This window comes from Zootoca vivipara, chromosome 6 (assembly GCF_965207765.1).
Source record: "Zootoca vivipara chromosome 6, rZooViv2.hap1.1, whole genome shotgun sequence".
NCBI lineage: Eukaryota > Metazoa > Chordata > Lepidosauria > Squamata > Lacertidae > Zootoca > Zootoca vivipara.
The window spans coordinates 78705354-78732271 of record NC_142589.1 but is presented as its reverse complement, the minus strand read 5'-3'; the positions used below and the strand labels follow the sequence as shown (position 1 = coordinate 78732271).

The 26918-nt window shown below is 46.5% G+C and overlaps 1 protein-coding gene across 8 annotated transcripts in view; it reads left to right on the top strand.

The window, feature by feature from the left end:
- Window positions 1-26918, top strand: part of RYR1 (ryanodine receptor 1) — a 159318-nt gene that overhangs the window by 48682 nt on the left and 83718 nt on the right. For all 8 annotated transcript variants that reach the window (XM_060275552.2, XM_060275550.2, XM_060275547.2 and 5 more), the window contains exons 8-29: window positions 832-928; window positions 2821-2895; window positions 5138-5294; window positions 6927-7091; window positions 7492-7613; window positions 8456-8642; window positions 9154-9289; window positions 10123-10218; window positions 11112-11230; window positions 11818-11951; window positions 12664-12905; window positions 14988-15180; window positions 15776-15992; window positions 16196-16300; window positions 16470-16573; window positions 17330-17413; window positions 18519-18678; window positions 19251-19398; window positions 20295-20497; window positions 21234-21408; window positions 22713-22921; window positions 25753-26135. In XM_060275552.2, coding sequence (XP_060131535.2) covers window positions 832-928; window positions 2821-2895; window positions 5138-5294; window positions 6927-7091; window positions 7492-7613; window positions 8456-8642; window positions 9154-9289; window positions 10123-10218; window positions 11112-11230; window positions 11818-11951; window positions 12664-12905; window positions 14988-15180; window positions 15776-15992; window positions 16196-16300; window positions 16470-16573; window positions 17330-17413; window positions 18519-18678; window positions 19251-19398; window positions 20295-20497; window positions 21234-21408; window positions 22713-22921; window positions 25753-26135 — 3511 coding nt within the window. The remainder of the gene's footprint in view (window positions 1-831; window positions 929-2820; window positions 2896-5137; window positions 5295-6926; window positions 7092-7491; window positions 7614-8455; window positions 8643-9153; window positions 9290-10122; window positions 10219-11111; window positions 11231-11817; window positions 11952-12663; window positions 12906-14987; window positions 15181-15775; window positions 15993-16195; window positions 16301-16469; window positions 16574-17329; window positions 17414-18518; window positions 18679-19250; window positions 19399-20294; window positions 20498-21233; window positions 21409-22712; window positions 22922-25752; window positions 26136-26918) is intronic.

Here is a 26918-nt window from a genome sequence, read left to right as displayed (position 1 = left end):
CCCACTACGTTTCCAAGCACAATTCAAAGTGTTGGTGCTGACTTTTAAAGCCCAAAGCAAAGTTCTTAACCTGAGGTACTATTTCTGGGTTAGCAGAGTTTGTAACCTGAAGGGTTTGTAACCTGAAGCATTTGTAACCCGAGGTACCACTGTATTAGTGAAAACAGCACACAAAAAGTTATGTTACATTAGGGAAGATGGCTTACAAAAATAATGCATATTAGTAGAAATTGCATACTGGAATGCTGATGAATTTTCACGAGGGCTTTTGAAAAATAAATAAATTGTAAACTGATGTGGAAATGCGGAGAACTAAGCACAGCACTGGAAAATTGAGAAATGGAAAGAACAGGATTTATCCAGTCTCTGCCTATGTTACCGGACTATGATAAGGCTTACTCGGGCCACATTCGCACCATTTGGGGCTCCCCGCAAAGAATTATGGGAGCTGTATTGTGTTTATCACCACTGAGAGCTCTTAGGAGACCCCTATCCCCCCCATAGAGCTATAAGCACAGAGTGGTTTAACAATCCCTCTTCTGAGGGAACTCTGGGAATTGTAGCTCTGGCAGAGGAACAGGGGCCTCCTAACAACTCTGGGTACCCTTAACCAACTACAGCTCCCAGAATTACTTTCAGGAATCCACGACGGTTTAAAGTGGCACCGTAGCTCTTCAAATGTATGGCGTGAATGTAGCTTGAGATGATGCAAGCAAAAACAATGCGAACCATGCATTTGCAATGTGCACTCTGGTGTACTACTCCCCCCCCCCCCGGCTCTGCTTGTGATCCCACGCTCTCTAATCCCTATTTTTTGGGTGGTCCATGTAGGATATGTGACCGGAGGGCATGTTATGCGCCTCTTCCATGGCCATATGGATGAATGCCTCACCATCTCCACCACGGACCAGAATGAAGAGCAACGCAGGTGGGCATACCGTGCGGGGACTGTCAGCTTAAAAGTGGCGATTTAAAGAGGCGGGGGGGGGGGGAAGAAAGGGGGGAAGAGAGAGAAGCCTCGCCCCCCAAATAGTGAACAGAATGCAGGAGGGGATAACAGAGGGGAAGAACATGCAGACTTTGAGCGCAGCTGTTACTGGGGGAGCAAAGTGAGGAGGAATGAAAGAACCTTTTAATGAGGGTGAAAGGGGAGAGCGCAAAATATGGTCTGAAGCTCAACATCAAAAAAGATCATGGCCACTGGTCCCATCACCTCCTGGCAAATAGAAGGGGAAGAAATGGAGGCAGTGAGAGATGTTACTTTCTTGGGCTCCATGATCACTGCAGATGGTGACAGCAGTCACAAAATTAAAAGACGCCGGCTTCTTGGGAGAAAAGCAATGACAAACCTAGACAGCATCTTAAAAAGCAGATATATCACCTTGCCGACAAAGGTCTGTATAGTTAAAGCTATGGTTTCCCCAGTAGTGATGTATGGAAGTGAGAGCTGGACCATAAAGAAGGCTGATCGCCGAAGAATTGATGCTTTTGAATTGTGGTGCTGGAGGAGACTCTTGAGAGTCCCATGGACTGCAAGAAGATCAAACCTATCCATTCTGAAGGAAATCAGCCCTGAGTGCTCACTGGAAGGACAGATCGTGAAGCTGAGGCTCCAATACTTTGGCCACCTCATGAGAAGAGAAGACTCCCTGGAAAAGACCCTGATGTTGGGAAAGCTTGAGGGTAGAAGGAGAAGGGAATGACAGAGGACGAGATGGTTGGACAGTGTTCTCAAAGCTACGAACATGAGTCTGACCAAACTGCGGGAGGCAGTGGAAGAGAGGAGTGCCTGGTGTGCTCTGGTCCAGGGGGTCACGAAGAGTCAGACACAACTAAATGACTAAACAACAAGAAGTGTCTACCAAAAAGTAAAATATTGCACCAAAGACAGCTCATGCTCTCTCTAACTCAGATTTTGATTCAATGCAAGCATTTTGTTATTCCCCTCCTTCCCCCGCTGTGTATGTAAACATTTTTAAAAGCCACTTTGCTAATGAAATGGAGGGCTGTCGTTGGCATAGCCATAGAGCCACTTGTGGTTGTGGGATCCTGAGTAACATCAGCCCTGCAAAGCATCCCAGTGCTGTTATAGACTCAGAGAATTGTAGACTTGGAAGGGAACACGAGGGTTATCTGGCCCAATCCCCTGCAACACAGCAGCCTTTTAGCCCAACTTGGGGCTTGAACCCATGACTCTGAGATTAAGAGTCTCATGCTTTACCAATTGAGCATATCCAGGTCTTGGCAGGAAGGAAGTTGCATATATTTAAGATTTGATTTGCTAGGGGGGTGAGGAGAGACAGAGAGGAGTGAGGGGGCCAACATGTTTGTGGAACATGTTTGAGGTGAAGGAAAAGGAAAGGAAAACATTCCCTTTCTTATCTACTCCCCCTTCATGCTTCTACACCCAGAAGTCCCTCTGACCCAAAGGTGCCCTGCTGCAAGGGCTGTGGGGGAGAATGCCCCTCCTATCCACGGAGAACTTTGTTTAGGGTCAGTGCGATACTGAGTTCTTACTCAGGCCCTTTATCCCTGAAAGGGTTAAAAAATCCTATCATTGCAAGACCAGCACAGGTGGGTTCAAGCAAGGCAGTGGCAAACTGGTGTCCTCCGGACTACGATTCCCATCAACCTCAGTGTCCTACAGCTGTACTTACTGGGGGAAGATTGGAATTGCAGCTGGAAACATCTGGACAGCATCAGGTTGGCGAAGGCTGCTGTAGCAAATAAGAGGCATTATTGCCATGTCTGGTAATTGAACTGGATGGTTTGGAACCCGGCTTGTGTAAGAGTTACACAGATTATCTTCCTTTTCCGCAGGGTGGTGAACTACGAAGGCGGAGCTGTCTGTTCCCAGGCTCGCTCACTGTGGCGCCTGGAGCCTCTGCGCATCAGGTATTAATCATAATAACAAATAATAGCAATGCTGTTGGGGTTGCTTGCCTCCCAAGAGCAGAGGCTCCCTTGTGGATTTGTCTGCCTCCAAAGCCATGAATGATGATGCAAAGGATTCTGGGTTGTGTTTGAGAGTGCAGAGTCAGTTTTCACTGGCTTTTGAGCCAACGAGGTATAAAATTTTATTTTAGGACTGTTCCTTTTAAACGTGTTGTGACGACCAGGGTCCCACTCTCTCTTACTATCACTGCGACACAGGAATCCAGAGGGGAAAACACCCACCCTCTGGTCCTGCCGCCTCAAAAATAAACCCCTTTTCCTAATGGGTTTCTAAGTAAGGAGAGCCTTCCAGCCTGCGTGACCTGGTACCTTAAGGAACTCTAGGCTGTCCCACGGAATAACCTCTTGCCTCCAGAAAAGGGTCTCCCTCAGTTGGATTCCCCACTGTAGAAGTTTGCCCTATGCACTCTGGCAACTCCTTGGCACCTCAGGTTACCCTTCTAAGCCTCCTCCGTGTAACTTCAGGACACAAACCGCCACCTCCCTGCCTGAGGTGAGTTTTGCCCTCTCTTGAGCCACCACGGTTGTGAGTCCTGGTACCTCGCTGGAAAAATAAAGACGGACCTCTTTTTGGCAAAACAGAGATGAAGTTTTATTGTGTTAAAAACATAAGGGTTTCTTTAATGTGTCATTTATTAATTAGCTTTGTTCCAGTTGTACAAAATAAACTCAGTCAAACATTTAACTTTAAGTTTTCCTAGCCTCTTCACTGTCTTCATACAAGCCACCACATAACACCACACCACACCTTCCTCCCTCTCCCTCCTCACTGACCAAACCGACACTCCCTCCTTTCAAACCGGGCACAGTCCCGCCCCCATCAGAGTTCTCAGTCAGTCAGGCTGGAGGTGGGTTAACTCTTTGCCAGCCGGGCAGAAATAAACATTTTAAAAGTGCTTCAATTTGTCACACGTGTCCTGGCCAAAAATAAATATAAGTACAGACAGTGTTTTGAACCCAAGGACTGGGTTAAAAATCAAGAGAATTAGAGAACAAGAAGAACATTCGTTCAAAGAAGACTGGAAAATGTTTGCTGAATTTATGGGGGGGAATTGTGTACACTTGAAAACGTTGGCAGCTTTAAGATAAATTCAACAGTGTAAATAAGTTTTAATGGAAGTAATAACGGAATACTGAATGGTTTAGCTTATATAAAATATGCAAGGATTTATGTTATGGAAAGAGAAGAGGGGAAGTCATTAATATTTTAAGGTTGTATAAATGTATAACTGCGGGAGGCAGTGGAAGACAGGAGTGCCTGGCGTGCTATGGTCCATGGGGTCACGAAGAGTCGGACACAACTGAATGACTAAACAACAACAACAACAAATGTATATTCTAAATTGTAAAACAAAATTTAATAAAAATGTGATGCCATGAAATGACACAATAAAGTGAAAAATACAGTTTGGCTACCTCTCATATTGGTATACAACCCTTCCACCTCTATGGCTTTATTTCTTGACCCTGCAGCAGCGAACGGAGGATCCTCCACATGCGGCTGCGGTGGCACGATGGCTGCTCGCACCGCCGAGCCTGGGGGGCGAGCACCCCGCGGGGTGCCTTCTTGTCGCCCCCCCCAGACATGGCACCCTTGCAATGCCACTGCCTGTAAGGAAGCCAGGACCCTAGGGGGCACTGTCTCCTAGTGACTCCCTTACAGCTTACTTTACAAAGAGTCTGTAATCCAGTAGTTGTCGAGGGGTGGAAGTCCTGAAACTACCAAGATTGTTTCGGGGTATTCAGCCGAGATTTTTAAAGCTAAATCTAAAGTTGCCTGATTTACTCAATGGTGACTATCTAGTCTTTTTATATATTGTATGTGTTCGGATTACTAATGTATTTGGATGACTTTGTATGATTTTATTGTTTGAACTCATGCCAATAAAGGCCAACAACAATAAAAACCACTAAGGGGAATTGCTCACAACACATCCTTCTTCCATGTGTAAATGGTGGGACTACTTTATAATGTTGTTTATGTATTGCAGAGGCAGCCGCTGGGCTGTTTCCCTGATGCTGTTGGACCACGGCTCCTGGCATCCTTACCTATTGGCCTTGCTGGCTGCAGGGGCTGATGGGAGTTTGAGTCCAACAGCATCCGAAGGGCAGCACATTGGCTACCCCTGATGTGTCCTAGTTGCCTGAGAGGGAACATACAGTATTTATTCCACCCCAACAGCTGGAGCGGCAGCCATATGAAGTGGGGGCAGCCCTTCCGTGTCCGCCACGTGACCACGGGCCGCTACCTGGCGCAGACCGACGAGAAGGGGCTGGTTGTGGTCGACGCTGAGAAAGCTCACACCAAAGCCACGGCTTTCTGCTTCCGGATCTCTAAGGTGAGAGGAGTCCTCCATGATTGCCCTCGTCGGAAGCGGGGCAGTCTGAGCAACAATTTAGATTCTCTGCCTTTAAGAATATACAGTGGTACCTTGGTTTACGAACTTAATCCGTTACGGAAGTCCATTCTTAAACCAAAGCGTTCTTAAACCAAGGCGTGCTTTCCCATAGCAGCGGGGGACTCAATTTACAAATGGAACACACTCAACAGGAACATGTTCTGCTTCCAAGGAAAGTTCACAAACCAAAACACCTACTTCCGGGTTTGCAGCATTCTTAATCCAAGTGGTTCATTAACTAAGCTGTTCTTACACCAAGCCACCACTGTAAGTACCCAAGAAGAGCTGTGCTGGTTCGGGCCAAAGGCCCATCTAGTCCAATATCCAGATGCCCCAATGGGAAGCCTAAGTGCAACAGAACTCTCCCCACTTGTGATTCCACGGCAGCTGGGATTCAGAGGCAAACAGCCAAGGAGGGCCGTTGTTGTTATGACTGTTGATTTATCCTTCTAATACAGGCATCTCCAAACTCGGCCCTCCAGATGTTTTGGGACTACAACTCCCATCATCCCTAGCTAACAGGACCAGTGGTCAGGGATGGTGGGAACTGTAGTCCTAAAACATCTGGAGGGCCGAGTTTGGGGATGTTTGTTCCCACCACCGTCCTAAGGTGAATTACACATAAGATAGGACTGCCTGGATTTTCCTGGACACAGCGAGGAAATGGGCTTGAAAATGGCACCCGTGCGGATTTTCGGTTATTATTTACTATTATTTTTATTTTTATTATTTATCATTATTATTAATTCATTTTCTCACCTGTCCCAGGGTGGATTACAGCCATTTAAAAATACTAAATGTTGAAAGTGGCATTGAAATAGAGAGAATCCAAGCACTTTTAGCAACAGCAAGATATAAAACTGAATCAGGTCCAACTGAACAGCAGAACTGAACATTCATTTCGGGCGGAATTTCTCAGAATCGGCAAAATGTCTGAGAAAACATGGATGTATGGCAAATAGGGTGCTATATATACAGTATATATATATGGGGAATGCGGGCGGCACTGTGGTCTAAACCACTGAGCCTCTTGGGCTTGCCGATCAGAAGGTCGGCGGTTCGAATCCCCGCGGCGGGGTGAGCTCCCGTTGCTCAGTCCTGGCCAGCTCCTGCCAACCTAGCAGTTTGAAAGCATGTCAAAGTGCAAGTAGATAAAGAGGTACCACTCCGGCGGGAAGGTAAACAGCGTTTCCATCACGGTGTTCCGTTGCCCCACAAGCAGTTTAGTCCTGCTGGCCACATGACCCGGAAAGCTGTCTGTGGACAAACGCTGGCTCCCTCGGCCTGAAAGGAGATGAGTGCTGCAACCCCAGAGTCATCTGCGACTGGACATAACTGTCAGGGGTCCTTTACCTTTACCATATATATTTAAAAGAAAAGCCCAAAAATATGTGTCTGAATGTAAAGATTGCTACTATGGCATACATGTACTGATGTTTTGTCTTATTGGTTTGCTTTTGAATAAAATAAACATTGTGGGTGAGTCCCTTCGCCAGCCTGTTGCCTCAATGTGCCCCTGCCCTGCCGTCCCTGAGCATATGGCACCCTCTGTTTTCCCCCTTGCCCTTTTAGGAAAAGCTGGATGTGGCTCCGAAGCGAGACGTGGAGGGGATGGGAGCCCCTGAGATCAAGTACGGAGAGTCCATGTGTTTCGTGCAGCATGTCGACAGCGGCCTCTGGGTGACGTACGCGGCGGCTGATGCCAAGGCTCTCCGCTTGGGGCTGCTCAAGAGAAAGGTGAGGCTTAACTGGCTGGCCTCCCTGGCTTTCTATCAGGGTTGGTGGCCTTGAGCCAAGGAGTCGCGCTGGGGAGGGTGAGCCTATAAGGTGCCCATTCAGCATCTAAAGCATGCAAGTTCCTCAGACTGGAGAGCCCAGCCTAAGTCTGCAGCTTTATAGGGCCAGGTGGAATCTGATTGGCTCCCCGTGTCAGCTGGCCTCTTTTGGATTGGTCGCTGCAGCACCACCATCCTCTGGCTATCTATGGCAGTGGCACCGCAGCACAGTGCCCTCTGTTGGCCAGCTGTCATAGTGGCACAAAGAGTAAAGTTTCCTAGGTCCCACTGTCAAGAGTCACTGGTTCGAGAATTCTCTGAGCGTCCATCATATATACCTGCTTTCTTCGCTCACCCTACAGGCCATCTTGCACCAGGAAGGTCACATGGACGATGCTCTCTCCCTGACCCGCTGCCAGCGCGAGGAGTCACAAGCCGCCCGGATGATCTACAGCACTTCTGGCCTTTACAACCAGTTCATCAAGTAGGTGCCAGGCAGATTCTGCTCGTGTGGAAACCAAGAAATTGACCGCTGGAGTTATGTTCTGTGCCTGACTGTCACCTGCCTGACTGGCATCTTTTTTGTGGTTCCATGCTCCCCTCTGTCATCCCCATTGACTCATACATTGTGGTGCCATGGAATGTTAGCAAGCATTCCAATAGATGTGCAAGACTAAGATTAATTTGTCGCAATGCAAAACGAAACTGAACTGCTCATAGGAGGGAAGAGAGAGGTCAGTTTGGCGAGAAGAGAAGCAACCCCTAGTAACAGGAGGAGCTGCGGTACTGGGTTTATTCATTGAATTTCTATCCTGTAATTCCTCCCTTTGATTAAGCAGCCATGAGGTCTAGCAGCTTGCCATGTTTCAAGGCCCAGAGCTGAAGAGGTATGGCGCTAAGGGGAGCATTCCACAAAGTAAATACAGTGGTACCTCTAGTTGCATTCCGCTCTTGTTACGGACTTTCAGCTTACGAACGCAGCAAAGCCGGAAGTGTTTACTTCTGGGTTCGCCACATGAGCATGCGCAGAAGCGATCTGCACACTTTGCGCATGCGCAAAAACAATCTATGCCCTTTGCGCATGTGCAAAAGCGACCTGCACACTTCACACATGCGCAGAATCGCTCAATCGCACTGTGCCCATGCAAGGAAGAGGCGCTCTAGTTGCGGGCTTTTTGGGGTGCGAACGGCACCCCAAAATGGATTAAGTCTGCAACTAGAGGTACCACTGTATATTAACTTGCAGCCATCTTAGGGGTGTGATTCCTCCTTCTCTGTCCCATCCATATCCAATGCTAATCTCAGCTCTGGCCGTTCCTTCTCCAGGGGCCTGGACACACTGAGTGGAAAGGTCAAGTCGGGAACCCCAGTGACCCTTCCCATCGATGGGATGATTCTCAGCTTGCAGGACCTGATCAACTACTTCCAGCACCCCGAGGAAGAGCTGCAGCACGAGGAGAAGCAGACCAAGCTGCGTTCCCTCAAAAACAGGCAAAACCTCTTCCAAGAGGAGGTGAGCCATCGGGGGCTCAATCTAGAAGGGTGGCCTGATTAAAGCCATCGCCAAACCGGTGCCCTCAATATGTTGGATTCCCAGTTCCCAGCAGCTCCAGCCAACATGGCCAATAGGAATGATGGAAGCTGTAGTCCAGGGGTCAGCAAACCTTTTCAGCAGGGGGCCGGTCCACAGTCCTTCAGACCTTGTGGGGGGCCGGACTATATTTTGAAAAGGAAAAAAAAATGAACGAATTCCTATGCCCCACAAATAACCCAGAGATGCATTTAAAATAACAGGACACATTCTACTCATGTAAAAACACGCTGATTCCCGGACCATCCACAGGCCGGATTAAGAAGGGGATTGAGATCCGGCCCACGGGCCTTAGTTTGCCTACCCATGCCGTAGTCCCAACAGCATTGGGAGAGGCTCATAGCTTCTCCACCTCTGGTGAAGACAGCAGGGGCTTGTGGGGCTTGCTAAGGTAGGACTCCAGGCCCTGAGGGCACTTCTTCTTCTTTTGCAGGGAATGATCACGATTGTTCTGAACTGCATAGACCGCCTCAACGTGTACACCACTGCCGCACACTTTGCTGAATACGCTGGCGAGGATGCCGCTGAGTCCTGGAAGGAGATTGTCAACCTGCTGTACGAACTGCTCGGTATGAAGACCAAGGGCAGAGCTCTGGGATAAGAGCTGCCTGGGGCCATGTCGAAAATGACAGAGCTCTGGAGCTTGCAGGGTGCTATCGAATGGCTAGCGAGTTTTGGGAGGGCTCAAGGAGGTTAGCATCGATTTCCAGTTCTGATTCGGTCTGGATTGGGTTGCAGATTTCACAAGCAACCCTTCCCGCCTCCTGAATCTATGAGATCTGCATGATACATTTTAATCAGAGTTATACCCCTTTAAATAGTCATGCCTTGCTCCTAGAGAATCCTGGGAAGTGTGATTTGTTAAGGGTGCCGAGTTGTTAGGAGATCACCCCACTATTCCCTTTACAGAGCTACAGTTTCCAGAGTGATTTAACCGTTCATCCCTTTTCTTAAGGAACCAGTTGCTTAAGAAATGGGATCAATCATTAAACCACTCTGGAAACTGTAGCTCTGCAAGGGGAATAGTGGGGTGGTCTCCTAACAACTCTCGGCACCCTTACGAAACCACCGTTCCCAGGATTCTTCGGGGCAAGGCATGACTATTTAAAAGGGTATAACCCTGATTGAAATGTATCATTGCAGATGGGGCCTCAGTGGCCAGGTTTGCATGTCACTTCTAAACCATAATTTAAACTAAAAGGACCGTGAGCGAGTGAGAGACGACTGCTCCATCCATCATATCTGCTTGTGGGCTTCTGGTTAGGACACAATGCTGGATGATATAATAGGCCTTTGGTCTGATCTCGCGCTTGCAAAAGTAAATTGCCTGACAATAATATTGTGGCAGTAACTAGCCGGATAGTAACATGCATGCTTTTTCCCTTGGTGTCCCTCCACGCAGCTTCACTGATCCGTGGGAACCGGGCCAACTGCGCCCTTTTCTCCAACAACCTGGACTGGCTGGTCAGCAAGTTGGATCGACTGGAGGCCTCCTCTGGTGAGCAGGTGGGGTGGTCTGGGCTGCCCTATACCATGATCCATAGCTGCCAAATTATCCCTTTTTTTAAGGGATTTTCCCTTATGCTGAATAGGTTTCCTCACGAGAAAAGGGAAAACTTGGCAGCTATGCATGATCTTAAAGTCTTCTTCAAGCCACCCGAGCACTACTGAAGTTTTGGACTACAATACCCGTCATCCTCGGGTAGTTGGCAGGGATGATGGGAGTTGTAGTCCAAAACATTTGTAATCCAAAACTCCAGGCTGAGGAAGGCTAGTGTCTGTCTGTCTGTCTGTCTGTCTGTCTGTCTGTCTGTCTGTCTGTCTGTGTCTGTCTGTCTGTCTGTCTGTCTGTCTGTCTATACCTATCTGTCTATCATCTATCTATCTATCTATCTATCTATCTATCTATCTATCTATCTATCTATCTATCTATCATCTATCTAATCTATGTTAAAACAAAGATACGGTTGGAGAGGAAACATAACCCAGTGTTGAAAGCATGGAGTCTTGTGTATAGCTATAGTCTTGAAATGGAATGTGGGAGATGGGTAGCAGACCATGAGATTAGGCTCGGCTAAGTGCTGCACAAGTTTTGGGATGCACCTAGGACTGCAGGTAAAAAGAAACATGCAGTGGTTGGTCCCCCATTCAACTTCCCACCTAAAATTATGGGGAATCAACCATTATCCATTAGCTTGTGGGCCAGTGTGGTGTAATGGCCAGAGTGTTGGACTGCAACCTGGAGACTAGGGTTCAAATCACCACTTGGCCATGAAACTCGCTGGGTGATTTTTGATGAGTCACTCGCTCTCAGTCTAGCCTACCAGACAGGGTGGTTGTGAGAATAACATGTGCACTCTCTCTCTCTCCCATCCTGGTCTTGTCTGGCAGGCATCTTGGAGGTTTTATACTGTGTGCTCATTGAAAGCCCTGAAGTTCTGAACATCATCCAGGAGAACCACATCAAGTCCATCATTTCGCTCTTGGACAAACACGGGCGCAACCACAAGGTAAGTAGAGCCACACATGCGCCACTGACTCCTCTTCCAGCAAACAGGCATCAGGCGGCAGGAAGCTTTTTTGTGTTGGGCACAGGCCAGGGGAATAATTATTATTATTTGTTTGTTTGTTTGTTTGTTTGTTTGTTTATACCCCACCCATCTGGCTGGGTTTCCCCAGCCACTCTGGGCAGCTTCCAACGAAATATTAAAATACAATAGTCTGTCAAGCATTAAAAGCTTCCCTAAACAGGGCACATGTAGCACTCTTGGATCGTGTCCAGTGTTAACTCCTATTCAGAGTAGACCCATTGAAATTGATGGTCCTGGCTCATTAATCCAGTTTTTAACCTTATCATCAATGTTAATTATTTTTTTGAATGTTTTAAATAGTTGTAACTGTGTGCTTGGTTTCTTTCTTTCTTTCTTTCTTTCTTTCTTTCTTTCTTTCTTTCTTTCTTTCTTTCTTTCTTTCTTTCTGATAATTCCGTTGTTTTATTCTGCTTGTAAACCACTTTAAGGGTTTTGATTATTATTTTTTGCAATCAAGCAGTATGTAAGTTTTATGAAATAAATAACTTTTGGTGCCCCCTTGGCAGGTCCTGGACGTCCTCTGCTCTCTGTGTGTCTGCAACGGTGTGGCCGTCCGCTCTAACCAAAACCTCATCACTGAAAACTTGCTCCCGGGAAGGGACCTACTCTTGCAGACAAAGCTCATCAACTATGTCACCAGGTTGGTGCTTTCCCCGTTTTAATGTGGCACCATGCATGTCGCAATTCTGCTGGGGTGGGGTGGGGGTATTAGCGCAGAATGCAAATTTGGAAATGTAACTAGACTTTCCTTTACGTTTCTAGTCCTTATGAGTTCCAAAGGTGTGCAGACAATGGTTGCTGAAATATCAGGATGATATCCACTATTAGCCATATCACGGAGTAGACCCACTGAAATTGGTGCACTTAAGTAAATCAGGACCAACGATTTCAGGGGATCTGTTTTGAGTTTTGAGTCAGTTTGACATCACCCTCAGAAGCTAGATGGGCGGTGGAATAAGATTTCCCCAGACACGAGGGCAGCAGAGCTTCAGATTCCTTGCCCTTCTGCATAATCTGACTTCGACATGATAGCAAATGTTTCATAATAAATGGTGCATAGAAGAGAAATTGTGTAACTTTAGCTAGTTTGTTATAGCAGAATCAAGCTTCCCTTGGCAGAGAATCTGCCTTATGGAAGTTTAATTTTTAGTTTAATGTAACCTAGGATCTTGGAATTCAACTGGGATCGTAGAATTTAAACTCAGAGGAAGGCCATCAGAGAGACCCCAAATACAGGAGCCCAATCACGTCCTTTGGTTTTCTCTTCCCTTTGGGTCTGGGTGGTCTGTCCTTTTTCTCCCTCCTTTCTTCACCCTCCCTCTGTTCCTCTGCTCTTCCTCCCTCTTAAACAGCATGCGCCCCAACATCTTCCTGGGCACGCACGATGGCTCCACACAGTACAAGAAATGGTACTACGAGATGATTGTGGATTACGTGGAACCCTTCGTGACCTCTCAGGCCACCCATTTGCGGGTTGGCTGGGCCATGGTAGAAGGATACAGCCCTTACCCCGGAGGTGGGGAAGGTTGGGGAGGCAACGGCGTTGGGGATGACCTCTTCTCCTTTGGCTTCGACGGCCTGCACCTGTGGTCAGGTAGGGCACCTGCGTGGGGTGGTCCACATGCCTTGCACACACCATTCAGGATTCAGATGTCAAGGAAATAAATGACTGTCTGACATTTAGAAGACAGCTAGAGGCAGCCCTGTATGGGGAAGTTTTTAATGTTTGATGCTTTTACTGTGGTTTTATAATTGTTGGAAGCTGCCCAGTGGTGCTGGGGCAACCCAGTTAGATGGGTGGCATGGAAATAAATGGTGGTGGTGGTGGTGGTGGTTGCTGCTGCTTGAGGCCTGAATGGATTACATTGACAAATGCAGCATCTAAGGCAGAGTTTCCCCAAACCTGGGTCTCCAGCTGTTTTTGAACTACAATTCCCATCTTTCTCGATCACTGGTCCTGCTAGCTAGGATGATGGGAGTTGTATTCCAAAACAGCTCGAGACCCAAGTTTGGGAAACTCTAAGCAAAGGGAGGAAATGTTATTGCTGTTATTTATTACTATTGCTATTATTATATCTATCACCTGCCCTTACAGCAGGTCCCACAGCAAATCACAACGATATAAAATTTTAAACAGTTAAAATGGAGTACAGTCACAAGAATAGGGTTGGTCCTGAGAACAGACGTCTCAGGTGTCAATGGCCAGGATAAAGAGGTGTGTCTTTGGCATTTGCCGAAAGCTGTATAGCAAACACGGCAGTTGTACCTCTGTGGGGAGTTCCACAACTTAGGGGCTGCCACAGAGAAGGCCCTCTCCCTAGGCCATACCCCCTAAAACTCTGAGGGAGGTGGAACTACCAAACAGGTTCCCTCTGCTGGTTTTAACTTAACACCCAGGATGGTTTATAGGGAAGGAGGTGGTCTTCCAGATGTCATTACTATTGTCAAGATGGGCTTCTAAGTATGAAATTACAAGTATGAAAGCCGAGCAATTAAAATATAAACACACATAATTAAAACACACGGTTATAATTAGTGGCAAAGCAGTCCCATTAAAACGCTGAAATGTAAACACCCGTAATTAAAATATGCAAGAAAACAATCCCATTAAAGCAACACAGTAATTGAAAGAGGGAGGCTTGAGAGGGAAGAGGGGAAGAATTAGGTGTGCTTTAAAGAACCAGAAAGGGCCTCTTAAATTTCAACAGGGAGCTTACGTATTGTCTAGAAAATCTCATAAATATTACCAAACATTACAAAAACAAAAACAAAAAACAAGCAAATAAGAACACATATAATGCAGTCACCAAAATACTTGAAAAATACACACACATAACACAAAACAAATCTAAGCAGACAACTACCCATCTATTCCACATCGCCCCATCAGCTCAAGTAACCAATAACAATAATATTAATAATTATATCATTAATCGATAGCATTGAATAATGCCATTAACAATAATAACATTCAACTAACCCATAATCCTGGCCAGAAATATAGGTCTGCTGATCTTAAATATTTTAAAAAATAGGTTCAGAAGACACACAGTCCTGCTTGCATGCACTCTGGGCGTTTGCATGCACAGAGGTCTATTCACTTCTCTCCACATGGTCCATTTTTTAATCCTGGATGGTGCGATGGTTAGAGTGCTATACTAGGACCTGGGCGACCGGGGTTCAAACCGCCACTCAGCCATGGAGATCCCTGGATGACCTTGGTCCATCCGGCACCCTCTCTCACCCTAACCTACATCACAAGGTTGTTGTGAGGGTGAAAAATGGGGAGAAGGATGCGTGCCATCTTGAGCTCCTTAGAGTGGAGGTGGGATATAAGCGCAATAAAGAATTTCTTGCACTGCAGCACTCGTAAGTCGGAGGCGGCACATGAATAGCAAGGGGAGCTTCTCATAGGAGGTGCAGGTGGTTGCCAAGCAAGGGACGAGCTTCTGTGGTTTGTCTTAGGAGAAATGTTACACGGCCAAGAGGGTAAAACATAGCAGGAGAATGCTAGTCCTCATTAATTCCACTGAATCCATGGGGTTCAATGTGAAGAGGAGTCTTGGGATGAAGGCCCACGTGTTATGAATTCATTGTATGTTGTCTCAGGGACGCCTGTCCTGTATGATCTAGTTGAGAATCCTGCCGTTCTATGATCCCTCTCTCCTTGGCACAGGCCGTGTGGCTCGGGCCGTGACATCCCCCGGCCAGCACACCTTGGGGGCAGATGACGTGGTGAGCTGCTGCCTCGATCTGAGCGTGCCAAGCATCTCCTTCCGCATCAATGGTTTCCCCGTCCAGGGCATGTTTGAGAACTTCAACCTGGACGGCCTCTTCTTCCCTGTGGTCAGCTTCTCTGCTGGCATCAAGTAAGCTCAAAGCATCAAGTAAGGGCCAGACCTGTGCTCACCTACTAAGGAAGAGGAATAATCCCCATTGAGTCAACGTCGTGTTAGGAGGAGAATTCATTTTAGGGCCTGTCCACACCTTGCCTTGATGCAGATTGCAAACCCTGCGTGCCTCCCTTTTAATTTCCCCCTCATCCCTGTGGTATTCTTCTCCAACTCCTGTCACCCCACACTTTCTCCTCCCTAAATCTGAAGTTTCCCTATGCTTTGAAAATCCGAATATTGCTTTAGATCTAGAGAGGAGAAAATTTGTGGGTAGCAGGAGCCAGAGGAGCGAGTGTTTGGACTGGCCCCTGGTTATCATAGCAGATTGTAGTAGTTAGTACTGTCCATATTGCTACTTCATATTCTGTTTAGAACCAGGAGCTCTACCCAATTGTTGCCTCTGGCCCCTCCACCACTCGCATATGGTCCCTGGAAGTTTCTTTGTCGAAAAGCCCATCACGGCCATTATATTTCTAGCCTGCTTTTCTACCCAAAGACATTTAAGCAGTAGGTTCTTTCCTTAAGGGGGATGGTGTCCAACTCTCTCTCTCTTTTGCCCTCCCCCTGCCAGGGTGAGGTTCCTCCTGGGGGGACGCCATGGGGACTTCAAGTTCCTGCCCCCACCGGGTTACGCCCCCTGCTATGAGGGCCTCCTGCCACGTGACAAGATGCGTGTGGAGCCCATCAAGGAATATAAACATGACTTCAACGGGTTCCGGAACCTTCTGGGGCCCACACAGTCCTTGTCCCACACTTCCTTCACGCCATACCCCGTGGATACCATCCAGGTAAAGAGGATCAGGGGAGCAAAGTGTGGGGAGGTGGTGGGGTCAGGTTGAAATTGGCCAGCCAAAAGGCCGAGGGGTTTCTGGGGCAAGCAGTTGCCAGGTTTGCCAAAGGCTGGGCTATATACAGGTAGTTAGGAATCTTTTATTGCGGTCACCCCTCTGCCTCATCTCCCTGCTAACTTTCCTCTTTTCCTTCTCTGAAGATTGTACTGCCTCCCCATCTTGAGCGGATTCGGGAGAAACTGGCAGAGAACATCCACGAACTTTGGGCTTTGACCCGCATCGAGCAAGGGTGGACTTATGGCCCCGTGAGTGTTTGGTGCTCTTGTTCCCAACCCCAATTAATATATAGGTTGGGAAGGTGCCGTTTCCTAAAACAAGCTTGAGTTGGGCCTCTGAACCTTTAGTCGTGACAAGTGAGGGAGGACTCGGACAGGGGTACATAAATCACATCCCGTGCCTCTGCCCCCTTTTCAGATCCGGGATGACAACAAGCGCTTGCACCCATGTTTGCTAGATTTCCACAGCCTGCCCGAGCCAGAACGCAATTACAACCTGCAGATGTCGGGAGAGACACTCAAGTGAGTTGAAGGAGCAAGCTCCTAAGTCAAGAAGCAAGCTCAATTTAAGTGGGTCAGCTTTTGGGGTGGGGTGAGGGGTAGGTATCCATTCTACATGTGTAGGTCAGGGGGCAGGATAAGATGGTAGGCAATGGAGAAAAGGTCCTGGCAGTGCCAGGGTCCAGAAGAGGAAACGGAGAGATCTGAGAAAAACACAAGAGAATATGTCTTAGAGCACAGGTTCTCTGTAGAAGCCTGCAGTTACAAAAATGTGTGCATTAGAGCATGCATAAAAACAAAGGTGTTGGTGAAAATGACATACAAAACTGCATTTCATTACAGGAAAATGGCTTGCAAAAATGTGCACCTTAGTCAAGACTGCATATAAAAGCGTGTTTATTGGGTGAAATTTACACTGGAGTGCTGATGAATTTCCATGACTGTGGTTGTTGTTGTTTTTAAAAAAGAAAGAAATGGAAATGTGGGGAATGGAATGTAAGACTGGGAAAATGAGAAACTGAGAGAACAAAAGCTGACAGATCATTCTGTCCCTATCACGAACCCAGCTTTCTATACACATACACATACCAGCTTCATATTTGACAGATGGTACTGCCGGTAAATTGAACTTTGATTCAATAGTCTTCCCCGTTGAAACTGAAAATGTGAAACCTTCTCAGCCATCACTGATTCATGGTTGCTCACTGAGATTGGGGGGGGGGGGTGGCTCGTAAGGACACAGCAGAATTTATTTAACCCTTGCTCTGTCCCCTGCAGGACCTTGCTTGCTCTGGGCTGCCATGTGGGGATGGCAGATGAGAAGGCTGAAGAGAACCTCAAGAAAACAAAGCTTCCCAAAACGTAGGTGGGCTGGTCGCTGCCTCCAGGCAGAGGCCAAAGTATAGCTCTGAATGTGTGTGTGTGTGTGTGTGTGTGTTGGTTTGCTGGCAAGGTTACCTTCGATCACCCCTCTGACATTTTGGAAGGGTTTGTAGCTCAGTGATGAGCACATGCTCTGCTTACATTATTATTATTATTATTATTATTATTATTATTATTATTATTATTATTTTATCATTCGTACCCCGCCCATTGACTGGAGAAGACCACTGCTGGATTGGGCCAGGCACCCATTTAGTTTAGTGGCCTGTTCCCACAGTGGCCGACCAGTTGTCCATGGGAAGCCCACAAGCAGAATCCAAGCACAAGAGCAACATCCCCTCCTGTGATTCCCGGAAACTTGTATTCAGACATTGCTGCCTCCAACAGTGGCTGTAGAAGATAGCCATTGTGCTTAGATGCCACTTACCCTCCATGAATTTATCCATTCCTTTTTTAAAGCCATCCAACCTGGTGGCCACCACCCCATCTTTAGAGGGTCAAGCTACGTACAATTTCGATCCCTGGCAGTTAAAAATTTCTAAGAGACTTCTTCCCAGTACTGTGTTATTGCCTTTTATTGGCATAAGTTTAAACAATACAAAGTCATCCAGATACATTAATAATCCAAACACATAAAATATATGAAAGACTAGTTCTTGGTGCTACCTGATCCCTACAGACAGAGTCTGTTCTGCCTTAAAAGTGTTACAAAATGCAGACTTGCGGCTTTTGCCAGCTGCCCATCCCTTTGCTCTGTTTACCATCCAGGCTGATGAAGAACACAAATGTGCAAAGCTGCCTGATTTGCACGTTTGTTGGAATTTCAGAACTGGCTTTGGTGTGCTTGGTGCAGAATTATGAATTATGCAATGTTGGCTTATCACTGGAGATGGGACAGTTGATTTGCTGGTCTGTTTTCCCACTGAGCAGATACAGAATTGTTTATATGTCTGGACGAGCAAGAGAGCTGATGAAGGTGAGGGGAATGCTGTCCCAAATAGCTCAGTGGCTGCGAACAGGTGGAAAGAAAGGCTTTAGGGGGTGTTCGCCTTGCTCTAAAGCCCTGCTTTGATCCTCTTGACAGGTACATGATGTCCAATGGCTACAAACCAGCACCGTTGGATCTCAACCACATCAAGTTAACTCCGGCCCAGAACACCCTGGTGGACAAACTGGCAGAGAATGGGCACAATGTCTGGGCAAGAGATCGTGTCCAGCAGGGGTGGACCTATAGTGTTGTGCAGGTACGGTATAACACTTGGCATGAGAGCGATGCTTAGCAAAGGCTACAACCCAGAACCTGGCAGGGTTCTAGGTGACAGGGGAGGAAAGGAAAGCTTAAAGTTAGACCAGAGGTAGCCAATGTAATGGCCATTGTGTCACAGGAGTCAGATGTTTTGACTTAAGCCAGAAAGAGAAGTGGTGAGCCAGGACTCCTGAGTCCTCTCTTATGCTCCTTCCATCTTTCTAGTCAGGCATACAAGTCAGGGATGGGGAACCTTCTTGGCTCAGTGGGCCAGATGGTTATCTCCACCCATCCAACTTTCCTGCCTGTCCTCTGATGTCATGATGACGTCAGGTGACTAATAGGTGTGCGATCCAGTCCACCCATCAAAGTTGAGCTGTGGGGTGGTAAATGGGTCTGCTTCGCCAGCATGTTCCTTGCACTGGTGAAGCAGCACCCGGCAGGATTGAGCCCTGCCTTTACCCACCCATCAGTTGACATCACCTGAGGATGCCAGCTGATTGACAGGTGGGTGTGGTTTTGGGAAATGGGACAGTCTTATGTGTGTGTTTTCTGCTGCACTCTTCTTAGGACATCAAAAACAAACGCAACCCCCGCCTGGTGCCCTACATCCTGCTAGATGAGCGGACTAAGAAAACGAACCGGGACAGCCTGCGCGAAGCCGTCCGCACCCTAATCGGCTATGGATACAACATCGAACCACCAGACCAGGAAGCCAGTGAGGATCTTTCTGCTCCCCCAAGTTTGCTCCACTGCCAGTCTTAGTGAGAGAGCTGATAAGAGCAAGGCAGTACAGCTAGGAGAGGCACACAGGCCTGTCTGCCTAATGAGACAGTTATCAAAAGCTGTGCTGTCAGTACCTTTGGAGCCTAGGTGGTTGGTGACTGGGGACAGAGCCTTTGGGGTGGTGGTGCCTCATTTACAGAAAACCCTTCCAGAAATATTTGTTTGACGCCACCTCTCCTCTCTTTTCAATGGCAGCTTTAGACGATTTTAGACGCCTGGGCCTTTGATGAACTAATATGAAGCTGCTTCTGTTTATTTATTGCTGCTTTACAATTGCAGGGCTATTAAAAGCAACCTTTGAGGGAGGCGCATTTGAGATGGAAAGGCAAAGGTTTAGAATGTTTTACATTCATATTTCAAATAAATAAATCTAGCAGATTGTGCTACCTGAGACTGCAGAAGCGTGGAATTGCAGGTTTGCTTTTCCTGTATTTCTTTTTAAACCTCCTTATGCACAAACCTCTCAGATTTAAAGAGGATGAATTCCAACTCAGCTTTCTCCCTGGCCTGCTAGTTTTCTATGTGCATTACCTTTCTGCTTGCAGAAAACTGGCATGCAAAAACAAGTATAAGCTAAAATCTTGTCCCTGACATGCTTGTGTTCCAAATATAGGGAAGTTCTGATGTCAGGGAGAACAATCTGGACTCCCATCTGCAGCCTGGAGTTGTACAATCCCAGATATTCAGGGCTATGTGATCGACCTGAATGTGTGACTGGGCTCTCTGCCTAGAGGAGAGTGAACAGAACAGGGTGCCAGAGCCTGTAGATCTGAAAGTAGGCAACGTTACCATTCTATCTCCTCATTTCTTCCTGGGCCTCTTCAACAGGTCAGGAGCTGACCAAGGGCCGATCAGAGAAGGTCCGCATTTTCCGCGCCGAGCAGTTCTATGCAGTGAAATCAGGCAAATGGTACTTTGAATTTGAGGCCGTCACAACGGGAGAGATGCGGGTAGGATGGGCACGACCCAATGTGCGGCCTGACATGGAACTGGGAGCGGATGAGCTTGCCTACGTTTTCAACGGACACCGGGTGAGTCAGAGGGGATGAACTACGGCCCCATTTGCACCGTATGTTTAAAGCTCTGTGATGCCACTTTAGAATAGAATCATAGGATCGTAAAGTTTAGCGGGACCCCAAGGGTCCTCTAGTCCAACCCCTGTGGTGCTTTAAACAGTTGCGGCTCCCCCAAAAGAATTCTGGGAGCTGTAGTTTGTTACAGGCACTGAGAGTTATTAGGAGGCTCCCTGTTCTCTCAGAGCTACATTTTCTTGAGTTCCTTGGAAGAGTGACTGACAGTTAAAACCCTCTGGGAATTGTGGTTCTTTGGGGTGAATGGGGTCTTCCAACAACTCTCCACACCCTTAGCCCCCATAATTCTTTGGGGGAAGCCATAACTGTTTAAAGTTGTATCACGTGGTTTAAAATGTGTGTCGGAGGTGGCCCAAGTAAGACTTCTCCTCCATTTAGTTCAGTGTTGTCCACACTGACAGGCAGCAGCTGTCCAGGATTTCAAGCAGGGGTCTCTCCCAAACACTGCCGTAAGTTGCTGTTCAAGGTCTTAACAAATGGCAGGTCCCAGAATTCCTTGGGGGAAGCCGTGACAACTGTTTTAAAGTGCTGTCAGAGCTCTTTAAATGTATGCTGCACATGTGCCCCCCCCTAATCCTGAGAGGTGGACCCCACTAGCTGAGTCCTGCTTTGTGTCTCATCTTCCTGCTACCTGTTACCTGATCCTTCCTCCCTTTTCCAACCTCCTATCCTTCAGGGCCAGCGCTGGCACGTGGGCAGCGAACCTTTTGGCCGCTCGTGGCAACCGGGGGACGTGGTTGGTTGCATGATAGACCTCATCGACAACAATATCATGTTCACGCTCAATGGGGAGATGCTGATCAGCGATTCGGGGTCGGAGTTGGCCTTCAAAGATATTGAGATTGAGAATGGTAAGCAGAAGACTCGGGTTCTCTCTCTCTCTCTTTTGCTTATGAGGAACTTGCAGGGTTTCTTTGTCAGCTACAAGAAGAATAAAACACTCTACTGGGTGGAATCCAGGATCAAGGAACTAAGGCAGGCATAGGCAAACTTGGCTCTCCAGATGTTTTGGGACTGCAACTCCCATCATACCTGACCACTGGTCCTGTTAGCTAGGGGTGATGGGAGTTGTAGTCCCAAAACAGCTGGAGGGCCGAGTTTGCCTATGCTTGAACTAAGGCTTCTGGGATGTCTCTCTAGCTATTAGATTTTATAAAAATAAAATGGGGGGGGGTGTCAGCATTCACCAGTGCACCTGAGTCATCTCAATTTATTTCTTTTTAATTAGCAAAATTTGCCTGGTATGGGTAGCACTCCCATGTGCTGTATTTCATCATTCACTGTTTAAAGGAGAGGACTGTTATTAACTGTTTTATTATTTGTCTGCCAGTATGCTTTTTGTTATGTTTTTTTATTATTGATATTCTGTAATGTGTTTTTAATGTTGTATGTCGCCGCCCTGGGATCTTTTGATAAAGGGTGGTATATAAATTGAATAAATGAAAATAAATAAAATATTAGGGGCCAAATATTAGGGGTTCAGGAATATCTAATGGGCTAATGTCAGAGGTGGAAGGTGGCTGTTGTCTCTTCCTGGGGTCTTGCACCTTCGGCTGAGTAATATCTCACAGCCTTTTAAACGTGTCTGTGGGGAGGGGAGGTATTGTTTTGTTCTTTTGGTTGAATTATTTACTTGTATTTTATTCTGTGAACTGCCCTGAGATTTTTAGACGAAGGGCAGCAATATAATTTTAATAAATAATTAAATAATGATGATGATGATGATGATGAAATGTTTTTCCTTCCTTCCGTTTCAAACAACTACATCCCACTTTCTGACAAAATAATCAGATTATCATAACAATTTAAACTGGCTTGTGTCATTGCCATTTGGATCGTACAAGTTTTCTTACTGCTATGATTCTTATTATATTCTTGTTTGTTTGCTATCTGAAATTCTAATAAGCTAAAAAAAATAAAAATCACCAAGCATTCCTCAATCCTGAGAACTAGAAACTTGATTAAACTTCAGATTCTTAGGATACAGAACTCAGCACCCAGCCCGGTACCAAATTCTGTGCTTGTGACTTTCCTTGAGCCATGCGATAATTAACATTAATCCAAAGCAGCTCTGGACAGACCTACCGTATGGGCTCTAGTGATGGTTACCAAGAAAACTGGGTTTTTAATTCCCTCCACCTATGTGGCTTTGCAGGTTTCATCCCAGTGTGCAGCTTGGGCTTGTCCCAGGTCGGGCGCCTCAACCTGGGCCAGGATGTCAGCAGCCTCCGCTACTTCACCATCTGCGGTCTGCAAGAAGGCTTTGAGCCGTTCGCCATCAACATGAAGCGGGACATCACCATGTGGTTCAGCAAGAGCTTGCCCCAGTTCTCCACGGTGCCCACAGAGCACCCTCATTATGAGGTGAGCTTTGCCACGCTTGTCCAGCGCCAAGGGCCATCTGGCGGTTCCCTCACTGCGAGAAGCCAAGTTACAGGGAACAGGCAGAGGGCCTTCTCGGTAGTGGCACCCACCCTGTGGAACGCCCTCCCACCAGATGTCAAAGAGAAAAACATCTACTAGACCTTTAGAAGACATCTGAAGGCAGCCCTGTTTAGGGAGGCTTTTAATGTTTAACAGACCATTGTATTTTAATATTTTGTTGGAAGCTGCCCAGAGTGGCTGGGGAAACCCAGCCAGATGGGCAGGGTATAAATAATAATTATTATTATTATTATTATTATTATTATTATTATTATTATTATTAGAACTGAGGGCACCCCAGAGAGACTGGATTTCTGGAGCGATGCCTGTAGAGAACATTCTAGAAGCCAGGTTTGGGAGGGAACACACCCATGAGCGAAATCTCCTTCACCTCACTTCAGAGGGCATACTTTGGCAGAATGAAAGCTTGGAGGGTGGGAATGTGAGAGAACTCCAGGAATGTATTTTTTAAATATTTCTTTTTAATTGATTTATCATCAACCTAATGTTAAGGGGTGATATGATAGCCATGTTCAAATATATGAAAGGATGTCATATGGAGGAGGGAGAAAGATTGTTTTCTGCTGCTCCAGAGAAGCGGACACGGAGCAATGGATTCAAACTTCAAGAAAGAAGATTCCACCTAAACATTAGGAAGAACTTCCTGACAGTAAGAGCTGTTCGGCAGTGGAATTTGCTACCAAGGAGTGTGGTGGAGTCTCCTTCTTTGGAGGTCTTTAAGCAGAGGCTTGACAGGCATATGTCAAAAATGCTTTGATGGTGTTTCCTGCTTGGCAGGGGGTTGGACTGGATGGCCCTTGTGGTCTCTTCCAACTCTATGATTCTATGATTCTATGTACCAAACACATAACCATACAAAGCAATAGCAGAACCACACACGGAAAATATTCAGTTTTTAAAAAAAGCAAATTGCAGAGATGTGGTAACATAGAACCAAAATTATAAGGGGAGCCTATATAGCCCAGCCACGACGAAGAGTGAGTTCATGGGATGGCGAAACTTACTGGAAAAATAAGAAATCAAGATAACAAACTTTTTATAAAAGAATGGAAATGGTTCGTTGAATATTTACAAACAAACTGCAAACAGATAAGGACACCAGCAGGATTGTTGTAATAACCTGCAGTTTTATAAGAGTATATATTTAAAGTAGCTGAATAAATGAAACAAATTAATTTGGATATGCAGAAGATATTAAAAATAAATTTAAGGAACCGCAGAAAGAGGGGGAAGGAAGTCAGGTTTTGAAATGTTAAAATGACTGTGAAATCATTGAAATGTATAAATCTGAAAATCATAAATAAAATAAAATAATAAAAAAGAGTGAGTCACAGGAGGAGTGCTTATATGGCTGTCCCTATTATATATACGGTAATAAAAAAAAATGGAGGCCAGTCCGCTTCAAAATTTGAGCCCTGTGAGGAAGATAGGAGGGAGGGAGGTTTCTGAGGTAAATGTAAGGAGAGACAGAGAAAGATCCCAGGCCTGTGGCCTCGCCATGGAGAGACAACGTGAGGGAGAAGGCCCTTAAGGTATACGACAAAGCCATGTTGGTGAAAAGGGATCAGCACCTTGGAGAATAAAGGAATTGGCATTGTTATGTGAGGAGTCAGGGGAGAGAGGGAAGCCTGGGCTGTGTCTGAGGGCAGCAGCCATGCCTGCTTGACAAGAGGAGCACTGGGCAAGAGCTACCGAGGGGATGAAGAGACCCATGTCTGAGGGCTCTCATATATATATAATTTTTATTATTGTTGTTGTTAACAACAACAACAACGACATCTAATGATATCATACACTATCTTAAATACATGTACAAAGAAAAGGTAAAAGTAATAATAATAATAACAACCTTAAATAATAAACCGTTAAATGTTGATTTAAACTTGTACTTATACATGCTCTTTTCTTATACTTTCTAACTAAACAAAAATAAACCAAAGTAAAGATCCAATAAACTAAATGATGTCAAAATAGACTTCCTGTCATTTCCTGATGCAAGTTACATTTACAACACTGATATGTACTTATACTTCTTACCTTAAAGGTAAAGGTAAAGGGACCCCTGACCATTAGGTCCAGTCGTGACCGACTCTGGGGTTGCGCGCTCATCTCACGTTATTGGCCGAGGGAGCCGGCGTATAGCTTCCAGGTCATGTGGCCAGCATGACAAAGCCGCTTTTGGCAAACCAGAGCAGCACATGGAAACGCCGTTTACCTTCCCGCTGTAGCGGTTCCTATTTATCTACTTGCACTTTGACGTGCTTTCGAACTGCTAGGTTGGCAGGAGCTGGGACCAAGCAACGGGAGCTCACCCCGTCGCAGGGATTTGAACCGCCGACTTTCTGATCAGTCTTACCTTACTCTTACTATATTTTCTAATCCTTTCTTATAACATATCATACCATTTCCCCTTATTTAATAATATTCAATTTACACAAGGGTTATTCAAACGCGGCCATAGATGTTATATCGTTATTATATTTTTATAGGTATTTCTTAAACATATCCCACTTTTGTGTAAAAGATTGTTTTTGTATTTCCCCTTAATCTATTTGTCAATGGAGCCATTTATGCATAGTCTAATATCTTACTCTGCCATTCCCTTACTGTTGGTACTTTCTGAGGGCTCATCTAGACTTCCTTTTGTGCTGCGTTTCTAGGCATAGGACCAGGTAAGGGTGTGGATATGGTTGCAGGTGTGAAAGAGAAACCGTAAGGTGAACCCGTGCCGCCCTATGCTCCATTTTCAGGTGTCTCGGATTGACGGCACCGTGGACAACCCTCCGTGCTTGAAGTTGACGCACCGGACGTTCGGCTCGCAGAACGCCGTGGTGGAGCTCCTCTTCCTTCGGCTCAGCATGCCCGTGGAGTTCGACGAGAAGTTCAAGGTCACAGCGGGCACCACTCCCCTCACGCACGCCCTCACCATCCCCGAGGACGAGGTCAAGGACGTCGACCTCGACTCGGAATATGAGCAGCTGAAGAAAACCGCCAGCCCCAAGGAGGCCGAAGAGGCCGAGAAGGAGAAGCAAGGCTCTGCTCTGCCAGCCACTCCTAAGGAGCCCCCCAAGGAGGCATCCAAGGCTGAGAACGAAAAGGATGCTTCAACGGAAAAGGGCAAGACCAAGCGAGGGTGAGGGCTGGGTTGCGGCATGGGGAGAAAAGGCTTCTTGCCCATTGCAGGTGCTCACCTGGGGTGAGTGGGGAAGCGCCCCACTGACCTCAGAAGGCTTCCCTTCAGCACCTTCCTGCCTATGGTATTGCGTTTATATCCCAACTTTGTTCCAAAGAGCACGCAGCAGTGTGCATGGCTTCCCATGAGATTGCCATCTCACCCCTCCCTTCCCCATTTAATTCAGATTTACCCTTTATGTGGCATGTTTGTTTGTTTTATATATCGGATTTTCTGCAGAAATGACAAATCTCTATCAAATGGGAAGATAATATAGGGTGACCTTCCAAACCAACTGCTTAAAGCGATTTTAAAAACAGTTAGAAGCACAAAACCACATGTCATTGTTTTACTTTTAAACCACATTTTCTGCAAGCAAATCTGTGCTCAAAGCAGTTCAAAAACTAAATGCAGTGATGCAATAATTTTACATTGTGAGCCATATAATGTCGCTGCAACACAACGCTAGAAAATTAATAATGATTAATTAACGGTTCATTTGACATATGAAAACATGTGACTAAACAGTACAGCTCACTAATAGAGCAAGTCAACATTTCCTTGAAGCAGCCGTTGTTCTTCGGGCTGCAGCTCCTTTCTGAAGGCTCCTAGGGCTGGAGGGTGGGGCAAGCCAGGGGGAGAAAGCCATCGCCAGGTGTCCAGCACAGAGTCGCCGACCCCCTCACCACATTTAAAAGAAGACTAAAACCCTAACAGGTGGACATTGGTGTTTAAGACCCATTT